The 16,734-nt window shown below is 38.4% G+C and overlaps 1 protein-coding gene across 2 annotated transcripts in view; it reads left to right on the top strand.

Annotated features, from left to right (window-relative positions):
- LOC124165828 (organic cation transporter protein-like) overlaps nucleotides 1–16,734 on the top strand; it is a 47,588-nt gene that overhangs the window by 11,393 nt on the left and 19,461 nt on the right. The window contains exons 3-8 of one of the 2 annotated variants that reach the window (XM_046543355.1): nucleotides 4,742–4,848; nucleotides 6,735–6,844; nucleotides 7,022–7,190; nucleotides 8,463–8,628; nucleotides 10,045–10,148; nucleotides 12,001–12,218. In XM_046543355.1, coding sequence (XP_046399311.1) covers nucleotides 4,742–4,848; nucleotides 6,735–6,844; nucleotides 7,022–7,190; nucleotides 8,463–8,628; nucleotides 10,045–10,148; nucleotides 12,001–12,218 — 874 coding nt within the window. Of the gene's footprint in view, nucleotides 1–4,741; nucleotides 4,849–6,689; nucleotides 6,845–7,021; nucleotides 7,191–8,462; nucleotides 8,629–10,044; nucleotides 10,149–12,000; nucleotides 12,219–16,734 lie in introns of both variants that reach the window. The other variant, XM_046543354.1, reaches the window with a different exon arrangement.

The raw sequence follows: 16,734 nt of genomic DNA, 5'->3' as shown, positions 1-16,734 counted from the left end.
TAAGAGGTCAAGAAGGAAATAAAAATATCCAATTGTTAAACAAAATTTATTTTCCTCTCAGCTTAAGTTTTCGTGATATCCACGTAATTGATTTTAGTCGCGTGACAAAACTTTAATTGCCGCCTGACAAAGGCCATTATAAACTTCCCACCATTTCATCGGTCCCATTAAGATTTTCGGACTCTCTTACGCTACTTTAAATGGCATCTGGCAGTATGATGTTTCGTCAAAGCTTTTAAGAATCGTCATGTTTCTTTTTTTTTTGAGGTGCCAAAATTGCTTAATCTCCGGCATCTGTGTACATTTGACTCCCAGTTTTTTTGCCTTTTTCTTTCTCAGTGGATATGCCAGTTTGAACCCTTATCTTGTGATAAAGATCCTCCAGTCGAGTTAATGCGAATAAATGCATTCTGAAGGACCTCTTATCTCAAAGCGGCACAATATCGTTACTGCTGCGATTGTTTCCACTGTTTACTTTCAGCATAGTGGCCCAATTGATGTCCTTAATTTTTAATATCTTGCTTTCCAAAATCTGACCTAAGCGATCATAATTCATTGTGATTTCGTAAATTGATGCTCCGGGAAAAGATGAAAAAGGAGTCAATAATGGCTTCAAAAATAACCGCAAAGATAAGCTTAAATGTGTATTTTGTTTTCAAGGATGTCAAGTGCCTAATATTGCCGGAAGGCAAATTCCGAATTATAAATTAGGTAGTCATGCCCAAAAAGAACTGAAAATGCTTCTATAGGCCTGGAGATAAAAGGAAAATGCTTTGTATCGAAGCCACTGATTTCACTGAATAATTTACCGTTTGATATGAGTGACTGCGGTAAACAGTATGTCGAAGATTGGAGAAAACTTTTCGTCCCACAGAAGTAGACACTCAAACTCATTCCATGTACGTTGGTTGTCACTCGGAAATCGCGAGATCACGGAAAATTTATATGTATGTTTTACGTACTTACCAATTTTTGAAGAACATTGGTATGCGCTAAACCAAGCGCTACCTGCTTTCAGGTTAATCTACGCTACCGCCATGCTCGGCAGTAAGCAGCCTGCATCGTAGCGGCGTTCATAGCCTAGCACCGAGGTGGCCGCACACAGCAGCAGCTCGACGTCACACGGGCTTTTCCCAGCATTCATACTTAGCCGTCGCGTTTTCGCGCGCTTGAAATTTTTCACTTTTCATTTAATCGCGAAAAATATAAGATATCGTAATTTAAAAATCTAAAAGCGCGAAATGTTAAGTGCATTCGCGGTAGGCAGAATTTGAAAGGGCTATCAGTAGGTGCATCATTGCAGACTGGTCGGTCAAGTTTTGGGAATAAGGCCCGACTACGATCCTCTGTAGGCTCAATATTGGGGAATCGTTAGTTTGGGTGTTGTTGGTGATGTGGCCAAATCATACTGTGGACCAACAGTTGTGACCCACCATCTGCCAACAAAGGGCCAACCAAAGATGTAACTTGGGTTTAGTGTACTGTACATTCTCTTGTTGTTGCTCTACATTTTAGAGTTAACAATATATAGTACAGGGAAACTACAGCAAAAAAATAAGGATGAAATGAAAAGTAGTGGAATTTGTTGTGAACTTGAGAGAGTGTACATTCGAGAGAGGCATGATTCACAAAATGCCGCACACTGGTGCATGATTCACAAAATGCCGCATGTAAACCTACCCTAACCAGTACCTGTAATAATTCACTTGCAACTGCAAATCCTTTTCCAGTGGCGCCCACTCCGTGGGGCCTGAGCCCCCTCAAAAATTTGTTATAGGTGTGAGGGAAAAATGTGTCAGGCTTATTGATTTTCCCCGTAGTGTCCAGATATCGAGATCCAACTTATCAGGGTTCTAATGTTGATCATATTACTATTCTAAAATGCTTAAAAAACTTAAAACTCACTACTTATAAAATTTCCTGGGGAAAGATCCCAGTTTGGGCCCCCCCAATATTTTTTGTAAGTTGGCATCCCTGTCCTTTTCTCATGTATATGCTGTGGGGTCCTGTTGCCTTTACTACCCGCAGTCCCCCAAATATGTTAATTTGACCCAGAAGAACTCTCTTAACTTCAATCCCTACCAACTTTGATCAGTCAAAAGTAAATTTGCCGTCCATACCCAAGATGAAAATGCCAATGGAAAAGTGGAGTAAAACAGCAAAAAGAAATAAAAAATCAGTTACTCAGCCATGAATTAGTCTTTATTAGGTATTGAATGAATGGATAATATCATTGGATATGTCAGTCAGTCATTTGTTGGAATAAGAAATCAACAATAGGCTCACCTGCAGTGGCCTCAGAGGCGGTGGGTTAAGGTCCTCACCTGTCAAACCAAAGGTTGTGAATTCCAGCGGTGCAGCTAGGAATTAAGGCTAGGGGGGGGGGTTAGGCAAAACTAATACTGAGGGTGTTGGGGGGTATGGAATACCCCTCAGGGGAAACGGGAGGTGCCGGGGGCCCTCCCCCAAAACATTTTAAAATAAATGGTTAAAAATTGTGAGTTTTATGGCTTTCTTAGGGATATTTTATTACTCCTTACACTATTCTAAAAGTAATATTAATCCAATTAAGTAAAATGGACCTAACATTCTCTGAGCTTTGTGGGGGGTTTTATCCCCCTTGCTGCGCCACTGGGGGAATCAAGGCCTATCTGGGTAGGTTGTCCCTATGCAGAGCATGAATGATTGTGATCGTTCATTGTTACTTGCTGTTAACCTCTGTGTAAAAGCCTTCTTATGCAGTGATTACAACTAATGGATATGATGATTAGAAGTCTAAATAGTGGAAATAAAAGGTGGATTTTGTAACATTCTAGGCCAAGTCAAATACGTACAAGTCATCAGTGAGCAGGAATGTTAAAGGAAACACATAAGGTAAGGTGGGGTAAGTGCGACCCCTAAATAGCATCTAAAAAATTTTAACTAGCTTAGGAAAAATTTCTAGGCTAGCTAAAAACATGAGATTCAATGTATAATATATATGTGCATCACTGAAAAAGATAATTAGATTAAAAATCCTCTCTCTGTAAAGTGGTAATTTTTATAAATTTTTTCTTATAATCTTGTTGAGGGATCGCACTTACCTCGTGCATGGGGCAAGTGTGTCCCATGGCTGATGTGCAGTATATTTATGCATTACGCGGTAAGTGCGATTTGCCCAGAAATTCAGCTGTACATTGCTTTTTAAAGTACCAAATTATGTTTAACCACTCTTGAGAAGTCAACTCTTATCTTAGGTAATGTAAGTAGGTTTTTTTGCTTTTTTTGGTTAATTATGGCACTGTATGGAATTGTTGTTAAATGTGTTTTTTAATGATAGTAACAGTATTCAACTGTTACACATTAATTCAAAAGTGTATTTAAAATAGTTAAGTAGTGTGCATAAAATCTGAATAAATAAAAATAATAAAAAAATTATAAATCTTGCATATGACAACAAATCTGAATACAAACTTGATTGTAATGAACAAAGAATTGCTTCTACATTGTAACTTACGTTATTAATATAAAAAAGCAAAATGAAGAAAAACTCATGGTCTTCAACCAATTGAATATTGAATATTTATTTGTTTATTTTAAGTTGTACCCCGGGAAAGATAGGCAAAACGTTAACTTTCCTTGACGGCCGACAGAGGGCATGGGTAATATTTTTACAACACCTTCCCTAGGTGTTTTGCTGGAATCCTCATTCCTTTGACAGGTGAAACTTATTTCAGTTCCAAAACATGTCCTCAGAAAGCAAACCACGGGGTCACCTGATTCATTAATCTCCAGAATTTTCCCAACATAGTGAGCAACTGACTTTTTGCTGCTGAATCTAGCCAGAATCCAATCTCCACTTTGAATGTTAGTCACCATATTTGTTAAGCTTTTTTGTCTCATGCTATCTTGTTTCAGGCATTAATACCATGTCATCTACATTCTCCTCGCCTGAAGATATGATATCCAGTGTCCTATCATAATCAATTAACAAACTGAAATAAGCTATCAGATAAACCATCAAAATAAAAGTTGATGAGAAGACTCTAATTAAAAGACCTAGTTTTATAAACTTCGGTGTTTTGCAACATTTATATAAGAATGTTTAACGCAAGAACTGCCAGACAGAAAATAAAAGTTTAACGCAAGAGCTGTTAGACAAAAACTAAAATTTAATCCATCCTACCACCTGGGGTAAGTGCCACAGGGGGTCGCACTTACCCCAGGCAACGGGGTCGCACTTGCCCCGGAAGGAAGGAATGGATGGTTATGATGGGGAAAGTGCGACCCCCCCTTCTAAACTATGTAAATATAATGACCTGAGTTTCAAAATTCAAAGTGAAGCAAGGAAAACCAATCCATGCAGAAGAGAAAACAAGATATGGTTCTTGTCTTACACCTCCGATGCATTGATTCTGAGGGAACTCCGGTGTAGCGTCTCCTCACAACCAATTAAGACTACGAGATGAATGGACGGGTATATTTCCTAAGCATGTGGAACGAGAACTTAAGGGATAAGTATTACAAAGTTGTTGGCTCTGATTTCTTTACTATGTGTGGAATATGTTGCACGACCGCCACCTGCTTCGAGAACGGAAATATGATCTTCCTTAAGGGGGGTCGCACTTACCCCACCTCACCTTAGCTGTTTATTTTTCTGAAGAGGGGATACGTTTTAGAGGATCAACTTGAAAGCATATCCCTCAAACACTTGTGAGTCAGAAACATTTCATTATAGACTATCTTAAAAATTGTTTTGCAGTTCAACCTTACATGTGTGGAGAACAAATGGAAATTAACATTAATTGGGACAATGAGCTTTGTCGGACAATTCATTGGTCTTCCTTTGGCTGGAATGTTGGCTGATCGGTATGTAAAATTTTCTTTCCAATAGGGTAATTTCCTTCATCAAAGAAAACGAATGGCATTGATTGCGATTTGTTACCCACCGTTAGTGTTTTCATAATATACAAATTATTTGATTTAGAAATCCCATTTCAGAGGAATGGCAATGGTCAATTTTATCCTCATTTGAAAAAGGCCAGATTAGCGCCCATGAGATGCCACTCCACGTGACATCACAGGGACCTAGTTTCTGTATGGGTAGTTTTACATCTTTTGATATTAGTAGGAGTTTTACATCTTTTGATATTACCAATGCATGCATGAGTCACTTCAGGGAAACATCTCTTAATAAGCACCTATTAAAACTGCCTGTGGTCGGAACGTTTCCTTTGTTTGATAAGGTGTTAATAGTCCTTATTTAAGCCAAGCGCTACCTGCTAGCAGGGACCTCTGCTACCTGCTAGCATCCTGTGTCGTATCAGCGCTCAAAGCCTCGTTCCAAGGTCTCCTCTTTCAATTTAGGAAATAAAAAAATAATATGAAACCACCCTAATAAGAGGGGTGGATCTCAAAATTATTCACAAATAAAGCTTTACCTGCTAATAGACTCTGACTGGAGAATGAATAGGGGAATTATTGGGTAAATATTGCTGCAGAAAACTTCAAAAAGTGGTTGACGATAAGTGGTTGCAGCTTTTTATTTTTATTAAAACAATATTTTACCTTTAACAAGAACATTTTGGGCATACGTGAGAAATATCATTGCATTAAGATTTTTTTATTTGAAGAATGAAGTTTTGGAAGACTCGAAATTAGAGCCAAAATTTGTTACCAGTAAGCCAATTCATAAATTTTGTGAATTACATAATCTCTAAATTTAAAGGTTACTTACATATCTAGATATATTTCTTGTGTATACTAAGTCTGGAGATAATCTTTTATTCTACTTTTGGGAGAAAATTGTTTTGAGAGTGATTGATGAAAAAGAAATGAGAAGGAAATGTTATTCTGCTAACAGAAACATTACTTGAGCCATCTTATTTGCCCCAATATTGATTATGTATTTAAAAGTAGAAAATATGCTGAAATAGTGATGCTGAATTACTCTATAAAAATTATATCCCTAATTTTCTTTCCTTGTTTCATGTCATTGTTTTCTTGAGACCAATGATTCCTTCACGACCCATTTATGCTGTAAACATTTATATTAAAATAAAATTTATTTTAAATCTGTCTGAAAATTTCAGCCTTGCGTAGAGCTGATTATTGAGTTCCCTGAGAAGCAGTAGAAAAGACAGCTGTTCATAAAATGACCAGTGGATATTTTTCTGCCATCAGAATGTGGGCATTCATGTAGCCGCGTAGCCAGAGGGGGGTCCGGACTCACCCAAATATAATATGTAACACAATTATTTTCTCTCAAAAGAAAAAAATATTGAAAAATCACTAATTTACAAAATATTTCTTTAAACAAATGAAGCTTTTCGATTATGAGATGTGTTAAAATTAGTTCAAAACCGTCTACTTAAACTACTACTACTACCGTTTTTCAAAAATTTCCCCCCCCTGATTTTGAACCCCCCCTGAACGAAATTCCTGGCTATGCCACTGTAGCCATGGGAGGAAGAAACTTTTTTGGAGAAGCTGAATACAGCAAATTCCTCCTTTTGCACCTGGGTAGAGATCCTCAATAAAATTACCTAAATGTGGGAAAATATTGAAATCTATGAAAGAATTCAGATCAGGAGTCACTTGTAATGGGATACACAAAATAACTGAAAATTAAAGGAAAAAATAAAACCTTGAAAATGAAAAAATGGAGTTCCAACGTTTCTCACTCGACCATTTCCATTTGTGTCTTTCAGATTTGGACGACGACCTGTAATGGTGTTTTCATTGCTTGGTTTTAGCATCTGTGGACTGATCAAATCCTTCTCTCCCAATTACCCCACCTACATCTGCATGGAATTCTTGGAGGCATTGACTGGTGGTGGTGTATTCCAAACCCTTTTTGTTCTTGGTGAGTGTCCTTGCATTTCATCATCATCCTTAAAATATTTGTCAAATGAGAAGTTGCAACATTTCCACTAAATTAATTTTTACATGACATGTTTTTCATTGTGACCAACATGATGCACAGGACATCAAAGGTGCTCTAAAGTGTTGCTGTCTTTAAATAACTCTATTCTTTTTTCAGCCTTGGAACTGGTGGGACCCACTCGTAGAACCCTTGGTGGTGTATATATAAATGTGGTGTATTCCATCGCCAATGGATTCTTGGCTCTTGTTGCATGGGCCTTGCCTAATTGGAGACATATGTTATTGGCTCTCTATGCTCCCGGACTTACCTTTGTGGCATATTTCTGGTGAGTTGTTTGTTTCATTTCGTTTCCCTTTTCTGTTTGGCATCTTATCTCATTAGATGGTTCTAAACAGTCATGTAGCTAGAAGGGGGGTAGGAGGGCCGAAGAAAACCACAAGTATCTTGTTGTGACAACTCATGATACATCTGCTGAGGAGACCTGTAACCCAGGGACTTCTTTCCTCTGAACATCCATATTTCAATGCAGTTTTAATTTGTAATTTCTGTCAATAGGGAGCAATGAAATTAACTTTCACCATTAGGCAAATAAAATTCATTGTTACAAAATTATTATTAAAATGTATGATTTTTTGATTGTTGAAAATTGGCTACAAAATGTCAGAATAGGCAACCCACCTACTTCTAGATCACCTATTGAAAGAAAATGTTTGGCTACATTTCTGGTTCTTCCTTTCTCTAAAATTAGTGATTTTCCAAGTTTACCCAATAATATTAATCTTTGATTAGTGCTCCTTAGCTCTTGGAGTGAGCCTAATTTTCAGTTGTGTGGGTTCAATTAGCACAGAGGTGAACATTAACATGGAAGCCTTAATTCCTCTGAACGCCCCAAAAATACATTGCTTTGCTCTAACTGTCTTAAATATTTGAAAATTAATATCAAACGAAACGCATAGAGTATTCACCATTTATGTCTTTTTTCCAGTTGTATGGTTTTGGCTTTTTGAATGAAATTAACAATCATGCTGTAGAATATCGATAAAAGCTTTTTTTAATGTCAATAGGTTATTGAATTAGGAAAATTATTAATGTGTGTTACTGTATAAATATTGCATCCTGATACATATATGAATCCACATTTGCGATGCAATGCCAAGGTGATAAAGAGAATTTCAGTCACTGAAAAACCAAATTACTTTGGTAGAAAAAAGCATCTATTTTAAGGATTGCAAAGTGTAAATGTTCAAAGTTGAATGTTACAGGAGGGATATCAAATAAGAGCTGATCCTTGTCAGCCACGAAAGTATTTCATGAGGAAACTTTTTCTAGCATTTTGGTAGATACTAACAATGTAAGTATGCGTTGCATACTATTTTATCATCAAAATTGTGTTCAAAATGGTGAGGGTATTGTAAAGGATACCAATTGATTTGTTTTCCATTGGCTCATCGATATCTCTGGAAACACTAGAGAGCTCTTAAAAATGGCAATCATAGCTCCCAATACTTGTTTCATGTGATATATTTTGTAAGCATACTTTTCGCGTTGGGTCAACTTCTAATAACATATTGATTCTAAGTTGTTGTAAATTTTAAAGGTTGGTTCCTGAATCAGTGCGCTGGTTAATGTCCCGTGACAGATATGAGGAAGCAGCTAGCATTGTAAAGAAAGTGGCAAAATGTAATCGTGTGGTGTTGTCAGAATCAGCAATGTCCATTTTTAGGAATCCTATGGAGATGAGTGATTGTGAAAGCAGCCAGCCAGTAAGTATAAGTAGGGCATTGGTATTGGCTATATGTACTCTAGACCAGGGGTCTCCAATTTACTAGGCCACGGGGGCCACATTCCAAGTTCCGAATCGCCCCGCGGGCCGGATAGCAAATTTGCTGATGACTGAAGTATTCAATACCAACGTCTATGGTAGTATCCGGTGGCGTATTTCTTATTTACGAACAGTTGGAGGCGACTTTGGCATTCAGTAAAGCGCTGCAATGCTCCTAGCGGCGTCTCACAGAGTTAAACTAGCGAGAATTGCACTCTACTTGAAACGAGTGCGCAGACCGGATGAAAGCCCTCCGCAGGTCGTATTTTGGAGACCCCTGCTCTAGACTTATCGAAGATTGCATTTGATTAAATTTATTCAGGCTCTAACAAATTAATCTCCTGGAAAATCTGTTACTACTGGGTATCTCTACTTATAGAGAATCATATAATTTATGGTAAAGATTGAGTTACACTTTGAAGGAATATTGGATTGCTACCACTGAAATAAACGCAAAAAAATTCAAAATGTTTTAACTGGATCCTCTCCAGTTCCTTTTGAATTTTGCACCATCGCAAGCAACCATTGTGAACAATGTCAAAATACCAAGATGTCAAAACAATTAATAAAAAGTTACATGGCTCCAAAGTTGGGAAATTATGTTAAATTTCAGCATATCAAGGAATCAGAGAAGGTGGAATATGTAGGGAATCTGGACGAGTGGAATTAATTTGTTTTCCTATGGTACATTTTGAGTCTGATACATGCATGTTGATATTGATAATGTAACATTTCCTCTCAAAATATAGTTTAAGTGGCTCATTGCTAACTTCACCTTGTTATTTCTGTATGTGATTGAGCTGATTATATGTTATTTGAACTTTGGCGCACTTGCCACCAATGTGCCATTACACCATGTACTGTAAGTATATGTACTGTTAGTGTCTTCAGAAATAAAGAGACAGTTGTGGGCTGTTGTCTTCCAAGGATAGTTACTTAAGTCAATGCATTCTTTATTCCTCTGTGAAAAGTCCATAATTATCCACTGCCTAATTAAGTATATCAACACACCTGACTGCCTATCTACAACTAGATTTATATCTCACTCAATGATCTTTAAATAGAAAGAAAAATGAAAAATAAACCGTAAAAGCTTTTGGAATGCATGAGCCAACAGTATTGCAAAGCCATCCTCTACAGTAATGATTTCAGCTTTTAGTACTTTGTTTTAATGAAATGGTTAGTTTTTCTTTTAAGCACGGAATTATATTTTAAATGAGAATATCCTTTTGAAAATAGTTGTGAACTTTTCCTTCAAATTTTTGCAATCTACTCAATAATCAGCTATGCTAACATTACCTTGATGAAACAACTTTAATAAGGTGTTTGATCATTTTTTTCACTCTATATCTTGAAGGTATTACCTGAAGAAGTTCCTAAGGCATTTGACATAAAAATGGTGAAGGAAATGATGTCTTCAAAAATTCTTATGATACGTCTTATAGTAAATTTCATTTGCTGGTAAGTGTTCAAACTACCTTAAAATTATATAAATTCTCTTTCACTGCATTCATGTGTGCACTCTCACAACCTTGTTGTAGTAAGTTTTTTATTCACTCCTCTCTCTCTTGATCTCATCTCTTCTCTTCTTCTTTTTCTCTCTTCTCTTCATCTTGACAATGCTTTTCATGAGCTATTTCTCCTTATGGATATTTGAGTGAATCAGTGAATTTGTGGGAGATTGATTTTCAACTGCTTGCTTGTTTATCTGTGTTCATAACTTGAAATCCTTAACTGGATCTCTTCAGCCCTGTGAAGTAGCGCAGCCTCCCAGGTATCCTTAGTGAGGCCTATGCCCTCTCAAAGGATTCCAACTGGGCCGTGGGTTTGTCTGTCTGTGACTTTTCCAGTTTGGTGACTGCAGTGAAATTTGTCCCCTTTCCAGCTCACCAGCACAATGATTTTGCATTACTCGGCCAAGTTGATGAGAAATTTCGTACAGCCAATTTGAGAGGTTGTAGAGATCAGACCTTTCATTAATCAATCTTTTCTGAATTGAATAAAATGACATATGTAGATTTTTCATGATTCCATTAACCCTAAGTCATCATTATGTAAGATTGTAAAGAAAAGGCTGGTTTAGAGTCAGATGCTGAGGGGAGCACTTTACGGAAATGTGATCACTGAAGAGGGAGGGTGAGAATAGACTAGAGGTATTCCAAAGGTGGGATTATTATTAGATAAAGGGAGATGGGCCGGTAGATAAGAGATTATTACTATTAAATTTTCTTATGCCTCACACACCTACTTCCATGCTCAACTCTCGATGTTTTTATTGGGGTCTTCACTGAAGCATTTATGTATTTTGAAAACCAATGCTGGTGTACTGCAGAGTAGTGGCGTAATTAGGAATGTGCTTTGGGGGAGGGATGAGGTGACTTTGGGGGGATGAGGGAGGGTGAATGGAATAACCTACCTGAAAAGGCATTTTACATCATTTTGGCACTTAAAATTTAATCTTAAGCAGATGCAGTTATTATGCATCATATCTAGAAAAATTTTTGCATAATTTTTTCATTTCTCTAAGGCTTCAGGGGGGGATACACCCCCTCACCCCCCCCCCCCCCCCCCATAGTTTTGCCACTGCTGCAGAGAATAAGAATGCAATGCTTAGGAATGAGTACTAATTCATGATACATAACTTTTTTTCCAAATTTTCCATTTAACCACAAAGCATCCTAGAAAGTCTGAAAAATAAACTGATAACCTCAATGGTGAGATGGGGTATGGGCATCCAGAATCAGTTGCATTTCATATAACAGCCTTCACTAGTGTCATTGCATCCTTTGGGAAAAGTTTGTAATTATTTAGCCCATGACTTGTGCTAGAGATTATATTCATGTTGTTGGGCACAGCCTGGAATATTTTAAACCAGGTCCTCTTCATCGAGCCTCGAAAATATATAATCAGCTCCAAAGTTCCCGGAAATCAATTACTTCCCTGGCCATTTTCAAAAATAGACTATGTGAAATGTTACATGGCAAATTGCACTATAGCGTAAATGAGAACGATGATGATAATCTTTGAGAGTTTGTTTTAGTACTGATTCTATGTTAATCATGTCAAGTCTAATGCACTCAATGCTTATCTGTTTTCATAACATTACAGTATATTACTTCACTTCAATTTTATGTGCTGCCATTTTTTTATTTTATGTAAATGATGAGTTCTATGTCACATAACTGGAACAAAGAGATAAATTATTATCATTGTACATCATTAGTGTATTAATCATAATTTTTTTTAATCTGAAATTTCCTTCGCCAGACTTTAAAAGTTTCATGGCCCAAATTTTTTTCATCCAAACTGACAGGATGTCTGTCACAATGGTTTACTTTGGTCTGTCGCTTGGCTCCGTGACACTGTCTGGGAACATGTACGTGAACTTTGCTGTGACGGCACTCGTGGAGACGCCAGGCAATGGCCTTTCTTGGCCAATGATGGAGCGTCTCGGGAGAAGATGGTCGCTCGTGCTCACCTTTGTCTTCTCCGGTGTTCTCTGCCTCGCAACACCTTTCCTTCCAGATGACGGTAAGATCCTCTCCCAGAACCTGAGTGTTAATAGGGTGCTTTCCTACTATTTTTTATTGCCTAAATCGAAATATTATTACTCCTGGAGTACATATTTTACGCTTTTAGATTTTTTAATGACCATATCTATTTTTTGCTGTTAATTGAAAAGTGAAAAATTTCAAACGTGCAAAAAAGCGACGGCTAAGTATGAATGCTGGGAAAACTCTGAGTGACATCATTCTGGTTCTGACTGTCGCCCTGTGAGGTGACCTTGGAGCAAGGCTATGAGCCCTGATACGACGCAGGCTGCCAGCAGGTAGCAGAGTTCCCTGCTAGCAGATAGCGCTTGGCTTAAATAAGGTTTATTAATACCTTATCAAACAAAGGAAACTTTCCGACCATAGGCAGTTTTAATAGGTGATTATTATGACATGTTTCCCTGAGCTCTGTGTCTCATGCATGCATTGGTAATCTCAGACGATGTAAAACTCCCATCTACTCGTATAGAAACTAGGTCCCTGTGACATCACGTGGAGCGGCATCGCATGGGCGCCAATCTGGCCTTTTTCAAATGCGGTTAAAATTGACCGTTGCCATTCGTCTGAACTGGAATTTCTAAAACCAAATAATTTGTATATTATGAATATACTAATGGTGGGTAACGAATCGCAATTAGCGCCTTTCTTTGATGAAGGAAACTACCCTATTTGTATTCATGATATAGCAGAGGCGTAACTATGGTGGGGATGAGGGGATAGATACCCCCCCCTCCAAAGCCTCAGAGAAATGAAAAAAATTTCCTGGGCTGGGTTCAAGGGTGTACCCAGGATCAAAACTAGGGAGAGGAGCATGCCGTGGTTGTTCAATATGTAGGTAAGATTTAAGCATGGAAAAGGTGATTGAAATCAACATTTTAAGGAAACTATCACTGCTCTTCATTAGTTTTTAAAATTATTTGCTTCAAAAAATATTATTTTCCTTAAAGACATTTGAGATTTTTGCTTCTAAAGGGGGGAGGCAGCTGCCCCCTGGGGGAGGGGTCGTGGCCCCAGGCCAACCCATCCCCCCCCCACAGCGTGTACCTAGTAGTGCCACTGTGATATTACAATCATTTCCTTGGTCTATTTCATCCCTTCTTTTATATGCTGAGTCAATTCCGTTAGTTCCCTGAAGTTAATCTTCCCCATGCTCTTTTTAATCTGACCCAATGGTGTATTTGCCTCCAACCCTTGATTTTAAATCTTTAAGAAAATTTAAAGGTTGGAATATGGAATAAATTAATAATGTAAATAGTTCTTCATGAGACAGTGGTAGATACAGAGATAGCTCAGAGGGCACCAATGGCATAGACAGAGGTTTTATTGGGGTGGGGGGGTCTAAAACTAGTGGAAAATTTTTGAAAAACAGGGTACTAAGCAGAGGGTTTTGAATTAATTTTAACACTTTTCGTAATCGAAAAACCTTCATTTTTCAAATAAGTATTTTGTAAATTCAAGATTTTCAATATTTTTTAACATTTCCTGAGGCAAAGTGTTATGTTTTTATTTATCGGGGGGTCTGAATCCCCCAGACATCCCCTCTGGTTATCCCACTGGGGGGCACAGAAGACATCTTGAGCTGCATTTACTTTTATCGTAATAAATATGAAAATTTTAAGAGTTTTATTTTAACTGATTATGCACATATACCTACAGACAATATCATCTTATGATATAAAAAATGTTACAATTGTGGTTCTGGACTGTTTGGATAAGTGGGCAGCCCCATAAGGGAGGTGCGTGTTAGGACGGATTGGAAAAATCGATTTTTTCCAAATCCATCTGCCCCAGAGAAAAAAAAATTGTGGGACTGACAAAAAAGGCTGAAAATTTTAATATTCCATATTAAATATATATTTTAATAATTTATATTAAATATAATTATTTAGGGAGGGTCAAAATTCGAAAAATTTAATATTTTACGGTCATTCCCTATAGATTTTGCTTGAGCTACTACCCCCTAGTTACAAAAATTCGTGTATTGTGACGTATATGCCACCGTTAAGCCACAAAATGCCTAATTTGAGCGCGCGCCCGCGAAGAGAATATTCCAACGCCCACGCAGCGTCCCGGATAGAGGAGCGGCAGGCCGCTCCCGTCCCCTCCCCGCACGCCTCTCTCCCTCCCACGCCCTGGGTACAGCAAAATTCTTCCTGCGCGTACTGCTAGGAGGGCGCTCATCTTTGACCATATAAATCGGCAGATGGTAAAATGCAAAAAAGAATGCGCAGTGAGACGACTTGTCCATATTTTTGCGCCTCGTCGGCGTTAAAAAAATCGACGTCTCCAACTTTTAGAGAAGTGATGAAATATTTTCGTAATGTTCGCGATATTTTTAGATCGGAGACCGCCGGCAAGGAGCCTACGATCTATGAAGAGGCCCTCCGAGTGACTAGAAAGGTGTGCAAACTATGGGCACGTGCTTCTCTTCTATAATGTCCAAGAGTTGTGACTATATGATTTTGGATGGAGGCCGCTCGCGTCCCCTCCCCGCTCACCTCTCCCACGCCCTAAATTCATCAATATTCACACTGAGTGCGTCTTTCTTCGTCATTCTAATTAATATCTGATGTTTCAGCATCTTCTGTGAATTAAATCGCGAAAGAATTACTCAATTACCTGCTTTCCAGTATTTTCTGTTGTGTCGTTCTTCGTCTTTCGCTGTTGGTTTGTGTGTCCTTTTCCACGATTCTTTCGACCACATGGGTAATAAAAGGAATATTTAACTTTAAAGTTGAACATTGCTCACACGAATTTTGAATTTCCACAACGGTAAGGCCAGATATAATATAACTGGAGGTACTGTGGTCTCTCCCCAATTTATCAGCAGCGAGGCTTCCGTCGAAATTAAAATCTAGCAATAAAAAACATCTCGGGTTGGTGGCCAAACGCATGTCCTTGCGTACTCTAATATGTTTTCCTCCTATCCCGTCCTACTTCCTCGCGCTCACCAGCTATTGCATAGCAAGCGGTACATTTTCAGGGTGACCGAAAAATCCGTTCCTTTGAATAACCGGATCAAGCGGATCGCACAGAGGAGACCCAATTCCATCCCATAGAAGGGCCACATCCCTGTTGCCACTTCGATCGCATTTTAATGGGCTTTCAAAAATGTCCGCGACGCGATGATGAGTGCAATGCGATCCCTTTTGTTTCCAAATTTTGCATAATAATATTGCTAATGGCCAGGAATAGCATTGAAAAGGTATTAATTTGATAGATCACATCATTATGCATGCAAATATCGGTTAGCTCCCCTGATTACACCCAGAGGCGGCTGGTGGTTATATATCCAGGGTGTGCATTAGAGAAGATACACGATGATGAAAAAGAGTATGAAGCTCAAATGAATGCTGCTAAATGGCATTGAATGCATTGACGGACTAGGATCCTGAGCGCAGGTAGTGTGGGTGGCAGCTACACCGCTGCACTACCTGCGAGTCACTCACCAAAAATATGCGCGTGCGCACTCGCGTCGTTTTGAGTCTGCTCCCAACACCCGTTTGAACATGGCATGCCCCCTCGCTCGACTCGTCCCGCCCGAGCACCCACAGGCGATCGCGTAGAGCGAATATACGACCGGCGCGATGACACGGGACAGGGAATCGCACTCTTTTAAGCCGATGTCCCACGGTCAAATTTGCGTCAAAATATTTGCATCAAAATTTGATGAAACTGACGCGCACCCTGTCCCACGGTCAAAATTTTGTCCAACTGGCTTTTGGTCCTATCGTTTGTACAAATCACCAATTTGTACAAATGGATAGGACAGGTTCTAAATTTTCATCCAATTGGATGAAACCGACCAATCACAGAGCCTTTGACAAAAAAGCATCGCCAAGCGCTGACACGCAGGCCAAATAGGTTAAACTTATTTATCGTCTGCATGAGTATTTTAATTAATAATTATGTATATTATGGACTCAAAAATAAAATTTGTTGTGTTCCACACAGTATGCATTAAAAACCCAACCGGTTTCCACCTTTTCAGGTCGTTATCTTAATCGTAAACCTCTAGATAAGGACCTGAAAAGATCGAAACCGTATGATCGAAATTGTATGGAATACTAAAAGGCTTAGTTTTAAATTTATAATATCAACATACCACGAAGTGAATTCACAAAACATTATTTCAAATATGTATATACGTTCGTGATCGTCTATTTCATCGCCTGGTGTGGCCCTAAAGGTAAATATGAGCAAATGTTTGTCTTAGTGATAGGCGATGGAAGCTCTCAACTAGGAAATCCGTAATAATTAGTTGATCTCTAATAGAAAGGAAGCGATATTTAGAATCGCAATACCAGGAGGGATGTTTTGGAAATAATAAAAGATTTACTTTAGGTATCGAGGCCGAATTTTACGCTTTGTGGAAGGCATACAATGCGAGCGAGCAGCTGGAGAAATGACTAATATGAACTGACGATTGTACCTATGGAACACTACAGCTGCCCGTTTCTATTACTATGATTATCGGATAAGGACCTTATTTTAGA

Source organism: Ischnura elegans, chromosome 9, assembly GCF_921293095.1.
Source record: "Ischnura elegans chromosome 9, ioIscEleg1.1, whole genome shotgun sequence".
In the NCBI taxonomy this organism is placed as follows: domain Eukaryota; kingdom Metazoa; phylum Arthropoda; class Insecta; order Odonata; family Coenagrionidae; genus Ischnura; species Ischnura elegans.
The sequence above is the reverse complement of the archived record's forward strand: the minus strand, read 5'-3'. Positions and strand labels throughout refer to the sequence as shown.